This window comes from Pistacia vera, unplaced genomic scaffold, assembly GCF_008641045.1.
Source record: "Pistacia vera cultivar Batoury unplaced genomic scaffold, PisVer_v2 Contig840, whole genome shotgun sequence".
In the NCBI taxonomy this organism is placed as follows: Eukaryota; Viridiplantae; Streptophyta; class Magnoliopsida; order Sapindales; family Anacardiaceae; genus Pistacia; species Pistacia vera.
The window spans coordinates 998,060-1,013,757 of record NW_022196713.1 but is presented as its reverse complement, the minus strand read 5'-3'; the positions used below and the strand labels follow the sequence as shown (position 1 = coordinate 1,013,757).

The 15,698-nt window shown below is 35.0% G+C and overlaps 3 protein-coding genes and 1 pseudogene across 10 annotated transcripts; 2 read left to right on the top strand and 2 right to left on the bottom strand.

Annotated features, from left to right (window-relative positions):
- Positions 1 to 63: 63 nt before the first annotated feature.
- On the top strand, positions 64 to 5,395 carry LOC116118296 (SAGA-associated factor 29 homolog A). 7 transcript variants are annotated; one of them, XM_031404279.1, is made up of 10 exons: positions 66 to 223; positions 645 to 760; positions 2,261 to 2,354; positions 2,567 to 2,643; positions 3,506 to 3,609; positions 3,777 to 3,856; positions 3,945 to 3,998; positions 4,403 to 4,556; positions 4,745 to 4,758; positions 5,147 to 5,395. In XM_031404279.1, coding segments are annotated over exons 1-10 (795 nt in total). In that variant the 5' UTR covers positions 66 to 221; the 3' UTR covers positions 5,247 to 5,395. The 7 variants fall into 7 exon arrangements, with proteins under 7 accessions (XP_031260140.1, XP_031260138.1, XP_031260139.1 ...); XM_031404277.1 differs by having other exon boundaries at positions 67 to 263; positions 685 to 760; positions 3,503 to 3,609; XM_031404275.1 differs by having other exon boundaries at positions 68 to 223; positions 3,503 to 3,609.
- Positions 5,396 to 5,736: 341 nt separating this feature from the next.
- LOC116118295 (GDSL esterase/lipase At5g14450) lies at positions 5,737 to 7,749 on the bottom strand. Its single transcript, XM_031404273.1, has 5 exons — positions 7,462 to 7,749; positions 7,151 to 7,360; positions 6,875 to 7,047; positions 6,490 to 6,763; positions 5,737 to 6,180 (listed from the first exon to the last, which is right to left on the bottom strand). Exons 1-5 carry the CDS (start codon positions 7,721 to 7,723, stop codon positions 5,933 to 5,935), a joined length of 1,167 nt encoding a protein of 388 aa, XP_031260133.1. The 5' UTR covers positions 7,724 to 7,749; the 3' UTR covers positions 5,737 to 5,932.
- A 788-nt stretch (positions 7,750 to 8,537) lies between these two features.
- LOC116118337 lies at positions 8,538 to 10,886 on the top strand (annotated as a pseudogene).
- Positions 10,887 to 11,144: 258 nt separating this feature from the next.
- LOC116118294 (uridine kinase-like protein 5) lies at positions 11,145 to 14,561 on the bottom strand. Of its 2 annotated transcripts, none has more exons than XM_031404271.1 (13): positions 14,461 to 14,561; positions 14,276 to 14,367; positions 14,072 to 14,141; positions 13,843 to 13,958; positions 13,591 to 13,687; positions 13,118 to 13,197; positions 12,751 to 12,945; positions 12,509 to 12,592; positions 12,355 to 12,415; positions 12,098 to 12,158; positions 11,862 to 11,955; positions 11,601 to 11,759; positions 11,145 to 11,509 (listed from the first exon to the last, which is right to left on the bottom strand). In XM_031404271.1, exons 1-13 carry the CDS (start codon positions 14,546 to 14,548, stop codon positions 11,300 to 11,302), a joined length of 1,407 nt encoding a protein of 468 aa, XP_031260131.1. In that variant the 5' UTR covers positions 14,549 to 14,561; the 3' UTR covers positions 11,145 to 11,299. The 2 variants fall into 2 exon arrangements, with proteins under 2 accessions (XP_031260131.1, XP_031260132.1); XM_031404272.1 differs by having other exon boundaries at positions 11,601 to 11,756.
- Between the last annotated feature and the right edge of the window lie 1,137 nt (positions 14,562 to 15,698).

Genomic DNA, 15,698 nt, shown 5'->3' with positions numbered 1-15,698 from the left:
TTTTTCTTTCCTTTTTTTTTTTTTTTTAAAATTCTATCGGTCGGTCACCTGAAATCAAAACAAAAGAAAATATATAAATAACATTTTTTTTTTTTTGGGTCAAATGAAATAAAATTTCAATTCTACTGAATGTAGGAATTAGGATATGATCGAACTGCAATCGAGCTTAGATTAAAGTTTAGAGAACTTAAAAACGACGTAATTTTCTTGTAGCGACAACGATGTCGTCGCCGGACGTTGTGGATATCTTGGACAGGTCCAAGGAGCTCGATCGGTTGAGGAAGGAACAAGAGGAGGTTCTCATTGAAATCAACAAAATGCACAAGAAGCTTCAAGCTAGTAAGTCTATTAAGTATATCCTATTTTGTTTTTAATTTTGTTTTTTATGTATTATTTGTGTTATTAATTAAAGAGTTTGTGAGAGATTAGTAATGTTGGTGTTTGATGATAATTAGGTTGAAATTTGAGGGCATGTTTGTTTTTTAAATTAGTAATATTAGTGTTGAAAATTATTTTTGTGTTTGAGCTCGTTTTGTAGATTTTGGTTAGAATAAATTGAAATTTGAAGTGTGCTAAGTGACTTTGTTATCCGGTTATGGATATTTTGAAGATATTTATTTAGNTTTTCTTGTAGCGACAACGATGTCGTCGCCGGACGTTGTGGATATCTTGGACAGGTCCAAGGAGCTCGATCGGTTGAGGAAGGAACAAGAGGAGGTTCTCATTGAAATCAACAAAATGCACAAGAAGCTTCAAGCTAGTAAGTCTATTAAGTATATCCTATTTTGTTTTTAATTTTGTTTTTTATGTATTATTTGTGTTATTAATTAAAGAGTTTGTGAGAGATTAGTAATGTTGGTGTTTGATGATAATTAGGTTGAAATTTGAGGGCATGTTTGTTTTTTAAATTAGTAATATTAGTGTTGAAAATTATTTTTGTGTTTGAGCTCGTTTTGTAGATTTTGGTTAGAATAAATTGAAATTTGAAGCGTGCTAAGTGACTTTGTTATCCGGTTATGGATATTTTGAAGATATTTATTTAGGCTGAGTAAGTTACTAGCTGGTTCTAAATGTACAAGAGAGGTGAAGATAGGGTACTCTAGTAGAGATTAGAAGATGTGGAGTTTGGAGATATAAGTTATTGATCATAAAAGACAAAAGACTTCGAAGCTGGGATCTTGTATGTGGATACTTCCTGGTGATTGATTATGTGGCTACAAGTCTGTGTGTCTTAGGTACATTAAATGTTCGAAGGACAATTTTGCATATCAATGCAGAGCTTACTTTAGCTTAGGTACTAGAGATACTAATAGATAGAGGTTGCCAAGTGATATCTGATTTTGATATGCTTAAACATAAATTTGCGCATTTAGGTTTTCAAGCAGGGATAAACTTGAAATTAAGTACAAACAAGGGATTTATGCTTCTTATCATAATTTTGTACAGAAGTGATCAGTTGATTGGAAGTCTACGGAAAAATAAATGAATGGTTTTGTGCCTAATTTTTTGATGCTCATTGCATTGTAGATGGCGACAATACCCTATTTAAAGTCATTAATTTGCTCATAAAACAGTTTTTATGCACCATACATTATTGCCCATTATATTCTGGTTTTCCACAGTTATGCCTATTATTTTTTCTGTAATCAGTCAGCATTATCTATATGTGATCATTATCCTTAGTCTTGTACATTTAATTTTTCTTCTACCAAAGATGGAAATTTATCTAATAAAAGTATGGGAGCTCCCCAATACATATGTCGACATAAACCAGGAATTAAATTTACCACATTTAGTAGAAAAATGTTTTGAATAATATTGTATTGGTGGCTTTTGAAACGTATGCTTGCGTTGGCGATATTATTATTGTGTTTTTATTAGTATACTTTTGGCAAAACGACATGTGACAAATTTTTAGAAATTCTTGATAGGATATGCTAACAGGAATCTATAATGATGGGTCAACATATGTTAAATGCTCAAAATCTTTTTCTTAACACATACGTACATGCCTAAAGAACTACTTAAACTTGCCGATCCTCATGTAATAGCTCTTGTACCCATGCTTTAGATGATATTTGGATGGTTTTTGCTTTCTTGAGTTGATTTACATATATCCAAAAGGCAAACCTACTTAAAAGTTCAAACAATTGGGTGCAACTAGATGATATTTGATGGTTTCTGAGTTTATTTATATGCACATGCTAACAGTTGCAGTTGGTTTGTATTATGTCTTAACTTTTCTTTCATGTCAATGCAGCTCCTGAGTTGGTTGAGAAGCCTGGTGATAATTCTTTAGCGAAGCTTAAAGGTTTATATATTCAGGCAAAAGACCTTTCAGAAAACGAAGTAGCGTATGGCTTTTGATATCCTTCATGAAGTTGATTATTGTTTGCTGTTCTTATCCTGTTTCTTTCTCTTTTCTTATTTTTACTGTTGATTAAATAATAAAAAGTAAATATTGAGGAATGTGGTCACTTATGTCAAAATATGTTTAGTAGTCTACCCTTTGGGTTGATCTTCTACTTGATTATCCTATTCTAACCCATTGTTTCTGTACTTTCAGTGTTTCCAACATGTTGCTTAATCAACTCGATGCTTTTTTGCCACCTGGACCTCCAGGACAACAACGAAGAAGAATAGGTATGTATTATAACTTAGCTGTAATGTGATATGTTCATGTGCAAGATTTGTGTTTGTAAAATCCTTTTAATAAGTTCTTATATGTAAATTTTTGTCTGAAATATATAGCTGAAAAATATATGTGATGCAGAAGTCATTATATCCTTTTAATTTATGATTCCTTTCTGTTTCTTCTGAAAATATATATCAAGAGTATGTAACTTGGCAGATGGATATGCCAATATTGTGTATGAGTTTCAATCTTGCTTGGCAGTGACGATCTCTAATTACCTTTGTGAATTGTGATGACTGTGTATAACATGAAGCTCTTTTTACTTGAATGAAGGAATTAGACTTTACATGTGCTTCATGGTATGGACATATGGCCTATCTCTCTCTCTTCCCCCCGTTCTACCAAAACCAAATTTGATTCTTGTCCCAGCAGAATTGAAATTAATGCTTGTTATGTCATCATAACTCAGTGTGTTAAGTCATCTATTGAAGCAGGAATGATATTAATTGCCAGTATGTTTTATTTTGTTGCAACCTAAGATTTTGTGCTGTTAAATATAGCTGCTTCAATGGGATGTGTACTGCTTTGCTGTGCATGGTTCTAATTGTTTATGGGTTGCAATATAAGATGGTGGAGCTTTACACTACTTAATGAAAAATATAAAGTTTGTAAACCTGGACATGGCAACATTTAATTGTTAATTTGCAGTAAAAATGTAAAATTTCTTTTAGATTCCAATGAGATACGGAATGTTATTTGTGAAACTCAAAAATTTCAAATTGTTTTAGATTCCAATGAGTTATGGGATGTATATTTATGAAACTTTACTAACTTTTATTCTTAGAACTAACACTATATAAGCTTCAGAAGGTAATGATCAGAAAAGGAAACGAATGAAAAATGATTCAGATATCTCAAGGCCCAGTCATGTGAGAAGTCAACTTGAAGCTTGTGCTAGTCTAAAGAATGAACAGGTAACTGTGTAGCTCTATGGCAGTCAATCATTCATGATCTGTTCCGAATTGAAAATGAAACTACTTATCACATCTGGCAAACTGTTTTTGGAATTGTTCCTTAATGATAAAAGTTCAATTCCATCCCATTCTTCCAAGTTGAAGAGATCTTTCTTGTGTTTGCTCAGGTAGCAGCCAGGGTTACAGATGGTGACAAGGACGAGTGGTTTGTTGTAAAAGTAATGCATTTTGATAGAGATACAAGAGAGTAAGTTTCATTTTATGCATAACAGACCATACTTAAATGTCTTAGCTTGCCCTGGATTACAGCACTAACATGCTCGTTATGTGTGCAGATTTGAAGTACTGGATGAGGAGCCAGGTGATGATGAAGAGGGTGGTGTTCAAAGGTATCTTTTTGCATTGTTGCCTTGTTTCTTGCTTAAACATTGGAACTTTTGTACCTTTTTCTGTTTTAGTGTGATAAAGTACATTGTAACTCTTTACCCATGTTGTGATACATGCCTTATGAATGCAATGTCCTACTCAACCTTGCATCATTCTCTTATGCTTTAATGTTCTTGATATATTGGATGTTGGCTTACATGTTTTAAATTTTATTCATGAATGATGAACCTGCTTATATTTTGTAAAGCCTGTGGTAAGAACATATATGATTATCGCTGCTAATTGGCTGGAAAAGTCAAGTTCAACTTGTCCCAACTAATAATTTAGAAGTCAATGCATGGTTCTTCACGAGTATAGGAAATTGTTCAAGTTAAATGACATTCATTTATGTCATTGCTATTTTCAGAAAGTACAAGCTGCCTATGTCATGCATTATTCCTTTCCCAAAGAGAAATGATCCTTCTAGCGTTCCAGAATTTGCACCAGGAAGACATGTTTTAGCTGTTTATCCAGGAACAACTGCACTCTATAAGGCAACTGTTGTTAATACACCACGGAAGGTGACCATTCAGTCCATCCCCTTTGATATGCGGAAACTTGAATCATATCATTGTACTTTGCATCCAGATGTCGTTCTACTATATTTATATTACAATTTTATGAATATTTGTTGTTTTTGAGCTGGAACTGACTACTATTGTACTGTGATTCGCTGTGGGGTGCCATCAACCATTTTGTATATACGCAGAGAAAGAGTGATGAGTAAGTGATATCCTCCTTGCACATCATTCTTTATTTTGCAGATCTGGGGAAGTACAGTGTTCTGATAATAGATGAAAACAAAATAATTTATTGATTTCTGTCATCTTTTTCCTTTTTTGTTTCTTCTTTTTGGTCAAAGGTTATAAGCAAAACATATAATGTACATATTACATATTTCCTCGCCAACCCGAGTGTTTTCAAAGGGAAATCATTAAAAATAGGTTGCATTACTTCACAGCTAACAGGCTGATTGTAAATTCACTACCAGAATGAAAACGCCTTTGGGATCCACTAGATCATCTGTAGATAGAACCATTTTGGGTTTTGGTTTATGTTTCTATAATTTTGTTCATGGTGTCATGTACCTGATCATGTAATGATTTGGCAGTTATTTGCTGGAATTTGATGATGACGAGGAAGATGGAGCCTTGCCACAGAGGACAGTTCCCTTCCACAGGGTGGTTGCTTGGCCAGAAGATCGCCACTGATTTATCATTGTCTATAATTGTGTATAAATTTATAGTTGGTGTGTAGTTCAATAAACTAGAACCTTAACACACGTTTAATTTTTGTTCAGTAATGTAATAGGAGGATTTGTAATTCGGATCTTTAATGTTATTTTCTGTTTTATTGTGCTTATTCGCCACGGAAAAGAACTTTTTCATCATATCAAAGCACTGGCGGTTGCATTTCATGCTGCCTTGGAGTTTAATTGCTAAGCCAAGCTGCAAATGGGTCCATTAATTTGAGTCTGTTGTAGTATGGCATCTGATAAACTTTACAGTGAGCCTTTTCAGCTTGTTCTGGACTTTGTTTAGTATTTGTTATGTATAAATTCTAACATTTATGCTATTAAGAGGTAGAAACTAGAAAGGTATCAACTTTATGCCATACTGCGGAACCATTATAAAACTGAATTAAGTAGTGTCAGTGTCAGCTCATAATAGGAAAACAGAAAAATGTGCCAAGGGTTCTCTGCTTTATTCTAAGGGAGGCTGAAATTCTCAAGGTCATACAATTATCAACCTTAAAATTGATTGCATAGAAACTAAAACTTCCACATATTTCCAGAGATGAACCAGTTAGGTGATCTCTTGTACTACTAATTCTAGAATTTTTTGCCTCGATTTTTTTCAGTTCCCTGAATAACAAGTATGATTGTGATCGCTGGTTCTCACCGCCTATGACATGATTGGATGAGCGGAACTGGAGGATCTGTCAACATGCCGTAATGAGTATGATTAGCAACCCATTGACTTGCTGCCTGAGTATAGTGTACACCATCCCAGCTGATGAACTTTGAAGGATCTTTACAAGAGGCTCCATACACTTGGGTGTTGTTGATGTTTGCGCTGTTTCCACACCACACATGGTCGTAGTTCTCATGGTACCCACAGCAGACCTTCAATGGATCAGCATATCCTGCATAATAAAACCACACAAGAATATCAGTTTTGATAGTTGCAATCAATGCATTGTATCTGTAAAAACATGAATGCCATTATTTAGCATAAGAGCGAGCAGTTCTGACATACTAAACCTAAAGGATGATAGTCAATCATCTATTGCATTTTGTTAGTGTTTTAGTTGCAATGAATTTATTACTTCTACAAAAGATAGTAATCAAATATTACAGAATGTGAATCCGCTAAGCAATACAACCAACAAGCCCGTGATTTTGACCGAAATGCGACAGTGATCATCATAATATATTAAAATGAAAATAGTTACCTAAATCTTTGGCATTGCTGATCAAGTCATACTTTGCAGCATAGACATCTACATATGTTATTGCAGCATCAGGGAGCTCTGCCCTTAGCTTTACCACTTTGTCTTTAAGCTGCTTGTTAAACTCGACAGCCATCTGATTTTGAGTCTTGACACAGCCATACTGATCAAGAAAGCCTGGTGGTGGGGATTTAACATAGAATAGATTCACAGGCAAGCAGCCAATAGGTCCTGTGTTGTGAATCCAAAATGTCCTCCCTCCTCGTTGATAGATATTCTGAAAGCGAATATTTTATAGCTCATTACAATCGTTCCATGCAGGAAACAACTTAAATCAAGTCACAAATTTGTTAATCCTATGCAATTGTTACAAAATATTGCAACTTACTGTTACAGCTGAAGCTAACCCGGAAACGATGTCTGGCATTGCTGCTAGAAGTTGATTGGAATTCATCGTTCGAAAACCAACAGAAAGATCATTTTGTCCAATATCAAATGTGTAAAGAGCCTTTGCAAAATCCTCAGGTCTTGGAAGTTTGTTTCTATCCGAGTCTGACTTGGCTGAGCATCACATTCACAATTCACAAACATGAGTTATCAAGTCAAGCAATGAAAAGAATCCTAATGGGCATTATTTCACATAATGAATAATTCAGAAATGAACCTTCATCGTAAAGATCTTTGGTGCGCACTTTGAACTGGTTAAATTGCACAATCTGCATATCAAGAGAAAAAGGGCTAATTCCATACTGAAAAATGGTCTCATTCTGCCGTCTAATGGTTGATCCTCCAGTGGCAAAGTTGGCACCATGTAGAAAATCTGCTCCTAGTGAATTCAAATATGCACTCAAGTAGGGCAATTTCAGACGCTCAGCTGCATAAATGAAATGGGTTTCAATTAAAATATCTCTCTATTTGCCATAAACAACACACACATATAACACTGAACCAAAGATCTTAAAAAACATCAGTTACCTATAAAGTCTATGATGAGACGGCCATCAGAATCTCTACCAGCTGGCTTGTGGAAGAAACCTTCTCCATAAGGAGCTCGAATAGGCTCAAACGCAGCTGATATGCCTCCAGTATCTGAATTAGAGTCGCCAAAGTTGTAAATTGCGGGGAATTCACAAGGTAGTAAAGTATCAGCACTCACTGTCAAGCCCCATAAGAGAAGAAACCCACCAAACAACGCTCTCAAACACTCCATTTTCAGTCTAGTACAGTTGCAGACCATCCTCGGTACTTATAATGTATATATACTTCCACTTCATTCCACTCACACTACACTGTTAGGATAAAAGTTAATATGTTGTTTTATTATGTGAGCCAAATCCATCGTTTCACACTGGTTTGGCCTCGAGAGATTAACCTATAGTAATTGCTATAGAAACTACTCATGGAAAGACAGTAAAATTATTAAATGATAATGAATAATTACTGGGAAACCCCATTAGCGGTACCGAAGATACATGGACCGACAACGAATCCTGCTATCAAATGTGAATAAGTCAACAAGTTTAGTTTAAACATAGGTGAAAAAATATTGGGTGTAGTCAAAATGGAGTTCGGCAGACAGGTGACTAGGATAGTCCAAGAATGGACGAGGCAGAGAATAAATGCAGTGGTTTCTTGTCCCTGGATGGGAGGATAGGTGGACACCGTTTGTCATGATCTGTGGCTGTAATGACTAATGAGGTGTCTTCAAAGTGAAGTGGGATGATGGAAGTGAAAGATTTTTCTTTTAAGTGGAGCCACAGTTGTCTGTAGCACCTCAATCTGCGGAAGATAAATCTCCACGTTCCAGTATCTTATTATTGACCTCATCCTCTCTTCTTTTTATTTATTTATTTTTGTTAAGAAAGTGTACGAAATTGCCCTTCTACCACTGGGCCTGGCTCTCTTAGGCCCATTAGCACCTCTGATAGGCCCAATAAATCATTACTGGCTAATAAATCGTTTACATGCAAGTAGTATGAACGGGTCGTTTAAGCTCCTCCGAAAATCTGTTTACCATACTCAGATACTAATACTAAGCGGTGGTCACTAGTATGGAGGCGAAGCAGGAGCAGGAGAGGAGCAGGAGCAGCAATGGCTTCGGCACGGAAGAGAAGCGAGGAAAGGAAGGGAAGAACCTGTTGGGTCCACCGAGTTTTACAGAGCTCGAAAAACGGCAGGCTCAAGTGTGTGGAGACGGGTCACGAGATGCTACTCAAGGACAAGGATTCCTATCTCAGTCCAAACGGTGCGTTTAGGTCTCATCGACTTCGCCTTGTCTCACAATAAGCCCCCTCTTAACATGTTCAAGCAAGACCCTCTCTCCCGGTAATCCAAGTGTTTTTTTTTGTTTTTTTAATTTGTTTATTGACCTTTAATTAGGGTTTAGGGGTTTCATCTTTGTTGCTTTAAGTTTTTTTGAGTGTAAGAGTTTATGTCTGTGAAGCTAGGTTGTGTAGTTTGGTTCTGTTTTTTTAATACCCAGTTGAAAAATTAATTAAAAATTTGAGCTTTTTGTTTGATAAATTCCTGATTATTAAAATAAAAGTTTTTTATTATATTTTATTTTTTTATCTGATTGAGTTGATGGAAGTTTTTGTTGTTGGAGGTAGTAAACGTTCGATAGTTTGCAGTCAAGCTCAAAATATAAAAGCTGGATGATGCTTTGTTCCATGTAATTTATATTGGCATTGTTTGAATTTTTTGTTTATTAGTGCAAAGTTGATATGTAAGCTAACTGGTGATACGGTTAACAAGACTGAAGAACACATCTGGAAGCACATTAATGGGAAACGGTTTCTCAACAAGCTAGGTTAGTGTTGGTTTTTATTTCTCTGCTGCTTCTAAAATATCTTTATGTTGCTGTCTAATATGAAATCTTGTAGTCTCTCTCAATCTATATGTTTCTACATTTAAAGGATGATCAAATTTGGATAGAATGTTAAAAAGTAAATGACTGTGAACAGAGCAAAAGGAAACCGAAAAACTTGAATCAAATGGAACAACAGTAGAAGAAGAAGCAAAGACAAGCACCAATAGTGTAAATAGGAAGAATAAGAAAAAGAAGAAGGGAAAAGAGATTGAAGAAATTATCTCTGAAGTAAGGGAGTCTCCAGATAAGGAGAGTGATTTGGAAGAAGCTGACTTTTGGATGCCTCCGGTTGGAGAACGCTGGGACCATGATGATGGTGGAGATCGATGGGGTTCAGGTTCCGAGTCAGGGGAGGAAAGTGATGAAGAAAATGAAACAGGTTTGTTTAGGCTCTGTGCTGGGCAGAAATATTTTTTGCTATTGTATTCTACTTTTTTATTTAAATAATTGGCTTGAGTAAGAACAGAGTATAGAACTAATAGAAATCCATAATGATGAATATATACGACTTGGGAAGTATAATGACCTATAATTGGAAATAAAATTTAGTGGTAGAGATTAATAGATTATGGCTATGACATGTTTGGAAATTTTAAACTTGAAGATTAATTATGAATTCGATTGTAGGTTAAAAACATTGTAGGTTAAAAAAACTTGGCTGCAGAAGTTGATTATCCAGTTTGAATAAACCTTGTTCCTTGCGTCTTCCATCTGCTGCGTATTACAGAAAAACCAAAAGGATATGATCATAACGAACTGGTAGAGCTTTTGAGAACGTTTGTCACATAATCTTATTCACAACCTTTTACATTTAGTTAACCCTTTAAGCATGTAATGATGGACCAGCTAGCATTAAGTTGGTTTACTAGCTTTATTTGCACTGTTTTGAAGCAAATTCTGTTTGATATTAGTTTTCTAGGAACAACCTTGCACGAGTGTCATTTGATTTTCTTTTTAGCTGGCTGTATATTGACATTTTCAGTATTGTCAGAAGAGACTGATGTAGTTCTGGAAATTAGCAGCTGGTTTATTTTGTTTATTCATCACTCTCAGTTTGGTCAGTTGACTGTATGTTTTTTAATCAGATGGCGTAGTTGAAGATGGTACGAGGGAATCAGAAGAGCTTTCTGCTCGGTATGTTACCTCATAATGAATTGTTCTTTATCCTTAAATCTTTCGACACTTTACTTTATTCTTCACATTCATGTAGTATTTTGCTGATGATGGACTACTTTTAAATCTTGTTTTGCTTTGCAGAACAAAGCGAATGTCCATAGAAATTGGACCAAGCAGCTTTGCCTCAAGGAAGAAGAAGAGTAGGAAGGACAAATCTTGAATTTTTCTTCAAGTTCTCTATGGCAAATTTTGATTCCAGGTTGATTCTAGTCCCAAAAATGATGGGAAATTTAGGACTATATAGATAGCGAGTCCAACCCAAATTGTTTCCATAGTAATAGATCAGTTTTTCTGATTATTTATGAGAGAATAAAGTTTTGTTCATGTTTTGTACTGATAAGTCTTTAGTCCCCAATTTTGTGTTTGCAGTTTATTAATTTTTTTTGACACAACTGGTGAACCATCCACTTTTGCAATTAAATGCAATAGATAGTTATTAAACTAGTATTAAAAATTTAAGTTATATTATCTCAATTCTCACCCATTTAAGTTTAAACAAAAAAAGGTGAATTGAGGTTAAGGAACCCTACATATTTGTTTACTGAAAGCAGTAGCATTTGCTTTATATTCATGATTATGTGAACTAAAATCAACAAAATCTCCAAGACCGTTGTCTCATTTTCAGAATGTTGAAGAAATTCTGTTATTCTTTGGATCAAGAGAACATTTGATTGATTTAACAAAATTTCATCCTCTGTCTTAAGTAAATAATCTAAACTGGGATTGCTCTCAACAAGATGAAATACTGTAATAACGTTAATGATTCAGTCATTTTGGTGTTCCGAAGCTTATAGATTGTGAGCTAGACTGAGACTTGAGAGTGGTATTGTAGTTGTACTCTGTACCAAAGTATCGGTCGCCAAACTCCCCCATGCCTGGGAGCACTCGATCATGTTCATCCAGTGATGCATCAATCTCTGATGTCACAATTTTTAGTTTCGGAAATTTCTTACAGACGGCATGAATTCCTTGAGGTGCCTGCAGAATTATATGATATCCCAGTTGTAGATTTAAAACAGAACTGGAACCAAGCCTTGAAAATGGATACCAAAAAACATCAGTAACTTACAGCTATAAGGTTGAGAAAGATGATGTTAGATTCTGGAACGCCCTTACTCAGAAGTAGAGATATGGCTTTGACAGCAGAGTTTCCTGAAGCCAGAATGGGGTCAAGCAATAGCACATGGCGGCTTGAGATGTCTGTGGGAAGCTTTTGATAGATTAACTGCTGCAATATAGTTAGCCAAATGAGGTGAATGTTGTAGCTAAATGAGAAATTCTTTGAAGACAGTGACTAAGAGAGAAAAGAGACACAGTCGGTTCCACGAACCTGCCGGCCATTGATACCCTCTCCATGGATGAGGATTTTACCAATTTTGATTCCCTTACAACATGCCCTTAATGCGTTCTCCATGCTTTCCCCACTGATATCAGAAATTAGAGTAATCACTATACATTAAATGTTTTGCCTATCTTTAATCTTCCAATGCTATGGATATTATGAATCATGTTTTCAGAACCAACCCAGAAAAATTCATGTACAATAATGAGCGAAGAAATATGTACCTTCTAATGATCGAGACCCCACATAACCTCTTACAGAAAACAACTCCAGTGTATACAGATCCTGTGATAAGATAAAAAGCAGAGATGAGTGCCTATTGTAGACAAATTAAACCGAAATGCTAATTTTGGAGGTTAATGGAGAAGTATTCTGCACATTGCAGAGGAAAAGTATGCATATGGCATGAATTAAGAAACTAGTCTGGTGATTAATGATCAATGCCTTCATAAATTAATACAGTGAAGCAAACAGCAGGTACCTGTTGGAGTAATGACTTGTTTCTCAGTGAAAGGAAGGTGTCCCAGACCATGCTCGACAACCTAAAACATTGATTCAAAACAACATTATTTCACATCCTGCCAATAACTCAGCTCTAAATCTATATGATTTTTTATGAATATGAAGCTGTTTACCAAGCGAATAAGTCGATCCGCGTAGAAAACAAAATCATGCTTTTTCGTTTTAGCATCTCGTATAAGGGTGTGCATTCCCCGAAGCTGGACCGAATTCAGAAACACCATTAAGCTTTTTTTAATTCCTTTAGAGCAAGAACATAGAATTGCAGATACATATATCATGGCAAATTCAAAGCCATTGTAAATGAACATTTGAAGAGTTAAAATCGAAACCTAGAAATGAAGTTAAATAGAAATACCTGAAATGTTGAGAAAATAACAAAAACATTTGAATATATTTTGCATAAGTCATGCTGGCCAAGCTTTGTAAGAATATGTTGAACTATCAAGTCAATTGCCACATCGTTGTCTCCCCCTCTAGGGATGATAATGTCTGCATGCTTTTTCGATGGCAATATAAATTCTTCAAAACTAGGCTTTACAAATCTAGCATACTGCAGATTTTGGAGAATAGATTATTGAGATATCTGTAATATATATAGATTTCAGCATTTATGCTGCAATAGAAATTAAATTTTGATCATCTGAATATATGTCATGTAATTTATTTAAAAATTGTATACTATAAGCATTTTCACTTCTGGTTAAAGATGCGAGTGCACTAACTTGATCAAGCACATTTTGGATATCTCTTCCTCTTTCGACAGTGTCACGTTGGATTCTTCGCGCTAGACGCATATCGGAATCTGCACTGGTGAAATCATTATGATATCATACTTTGAAGGAGAAAAGAAAATTGTAAGCCCTAAAGTTTTGAAATGAAACAAGATTGGAAAAATAGGAGGAGGCAGTATGTATTAATGTTCAAAATTTTATATTATCTATCACAAAGTTGCAAGATTGGAAGATCTAATTTGTTGAGCATTTTTTGAGGGTTATTTTGAATGATTCACCAAGAAATGCTATACTCAGTTAATCCTCTCTTGAAATGTAAAGCAATTTTCATGTCAAGTTATTTCCCCAAAATTAATCCGAACAGCATTCCAACAGAAAAAGTGGCATTGATTCTTCCTCACTACAATTGCTTGACTCATAGAACTAAAATAAACGAAACAAATGAAAAATCCAGAGAAACAAACCTGTGTCAACAAAGATCTTCATGTTCATGAGTTCACGAACACGACAATCATGAAGTACTAGTATTCCTTCCAAAATGAACACATCTGAGGGTTTAATCTATCATAGAACAAACAAGCGACAACCGTTTTCAACTGAAACAATTGGTCATCATTGCAAGAGGGAAATAATGCAGATATGAAAACAGGTTTTACTATATGATTTTCATCTAATGCTTCAAGGATATTAACGCTGAAAATGGAGTAATCTAATACCTGGCGAGCCCCTTCAGTGCTTTTGTGAGTCTTGAAATCATAATGGGGGATGCTAACTGCGTGCCCCTGTTTCAATCTCTCCATGCAAGAAAGCAAAAGCTCTGTATTGAAGGCATCTGGAAAGCAATAAAAATGTGAAACTACCCTCAGCAAGAATTATAGATTATAAATGGACCAAATACAAAATCAAACTTTCGCCTTTTGTGAAATTCTCAAATCAAATACGTACCCGGATGGTCAAAGTTGTACTCATGAACATTTCGCAATTGCTCATCTTTGAGAGAATGATAAAACGAATCCTGCAAAGATTGCATATATTAAAAGCATTCAGTGCAAAAGTATATTGCGATCTCTTCAGAAATCATCTATAATTTTATAATCCAATTGATTGAGGACTTGAAAAAAATTAAAAGGTTATGGTACTTCGAATTACTTGATTTACAAGAACAACACGTTGATCGTGGAGCTGGGATATAATCATATTGCAAACGGTTGTTTTCCCAGATGCCGTTCCACCAGCAACACCTGAGAAAGGCAAAAGAACGGTAAACAGTTTCTGATATTAAAACCAGATAAATCAAAGAAAATACAAAACAAAAAGAAAAAACAAAGTGTTACCAATGACAAAGGGTTGTTTAGGGGGCATTTTTGAATGGACAGAAAAGTTCTGTTTCATCTTAGTAGTCAATTCGAATACAGAATCCATGCTTGTATTAAGATTTAATGAAATGAGTGTTCAGGTTTTACGGTGAAGGATTTGGTTCCTTTATATCAGAGAGAATTGAGATGTGAAGAGAACGAAATAAGCGGGAACTAACGAAATAGAGGCGTGGCGGGTTACTTCACTGCCAGTTGTTGCTTCAGCTTATCAAAATTAACCGGCTTAATTTTATTTACCAACGGAATTCCACAATCACTGATATCAATACGATACTTTATATTATAAATTACAAACAGTAATATGATTATTAATGCTAATTTAAGGCATGATTAATTTATAATGAAAATTACATAATCAATGGAACAACAGATTAAACTTAGGAAATCATGAGTGTTTGGACATTTTATAGAGACCATTTGAGAACTAAATGAAATAAGCCCCAGAAGACAATGAAACCCGCTAGTATTATGACACATTCATATAGTAAAAAGTTTGAAGGCAGGAAAATCTTCACAAATTTAGTATATTTCTATCAAGAATCCACAATTCCATAGTTATTTACAGGCAGTTGTCTCTACTAATTATTATGATTCTTGCAAAAATAGAGGCAGCACCGAAGATCGTCGAAAAAAAAATCCAAGAATATCTGTAATTAGAGTACACTAATTACATGGCTGCGCCTTCTGCAATTCTTTGTGTATGATGCTGTTGTAGAAGCTAGAAAGAAAAAGTATATCTTTATCAAATACCCCCTGCTGGTGAATTGTGGAGATACCCAGAAGTGCAACCAGCATGCGTTTCAAAGAACAATAAAGACGTACATTGATAAAAACTGAAGCAATTTTGAATTCAAACAATTAAACTGAGGGTGCATTTGATTCGGTGAATGTTTTATTGCTGAAAATGTAGGTTTACTAATGAGATAGATTAGTTTGAAGATTATAGAGGAATGTTATATCAATATATTTGGTTAAATTGGTGGGTATAAATAATAAAAATGTTTGGTTGGGGGGAATAAAATATTATCGACATAGGCTTTTACTGAATTGCCCTTCATTTTTAATAATATCATCATAATTATTATTTAGATAAATTACTTTTAACCCCCTACGTTTGAGAATTTAGTTGAAACACCCCAACAATAGAACTTTAAATTTTAACAAAATACCCACAATTGTTGGCCGTCGGCCACCAT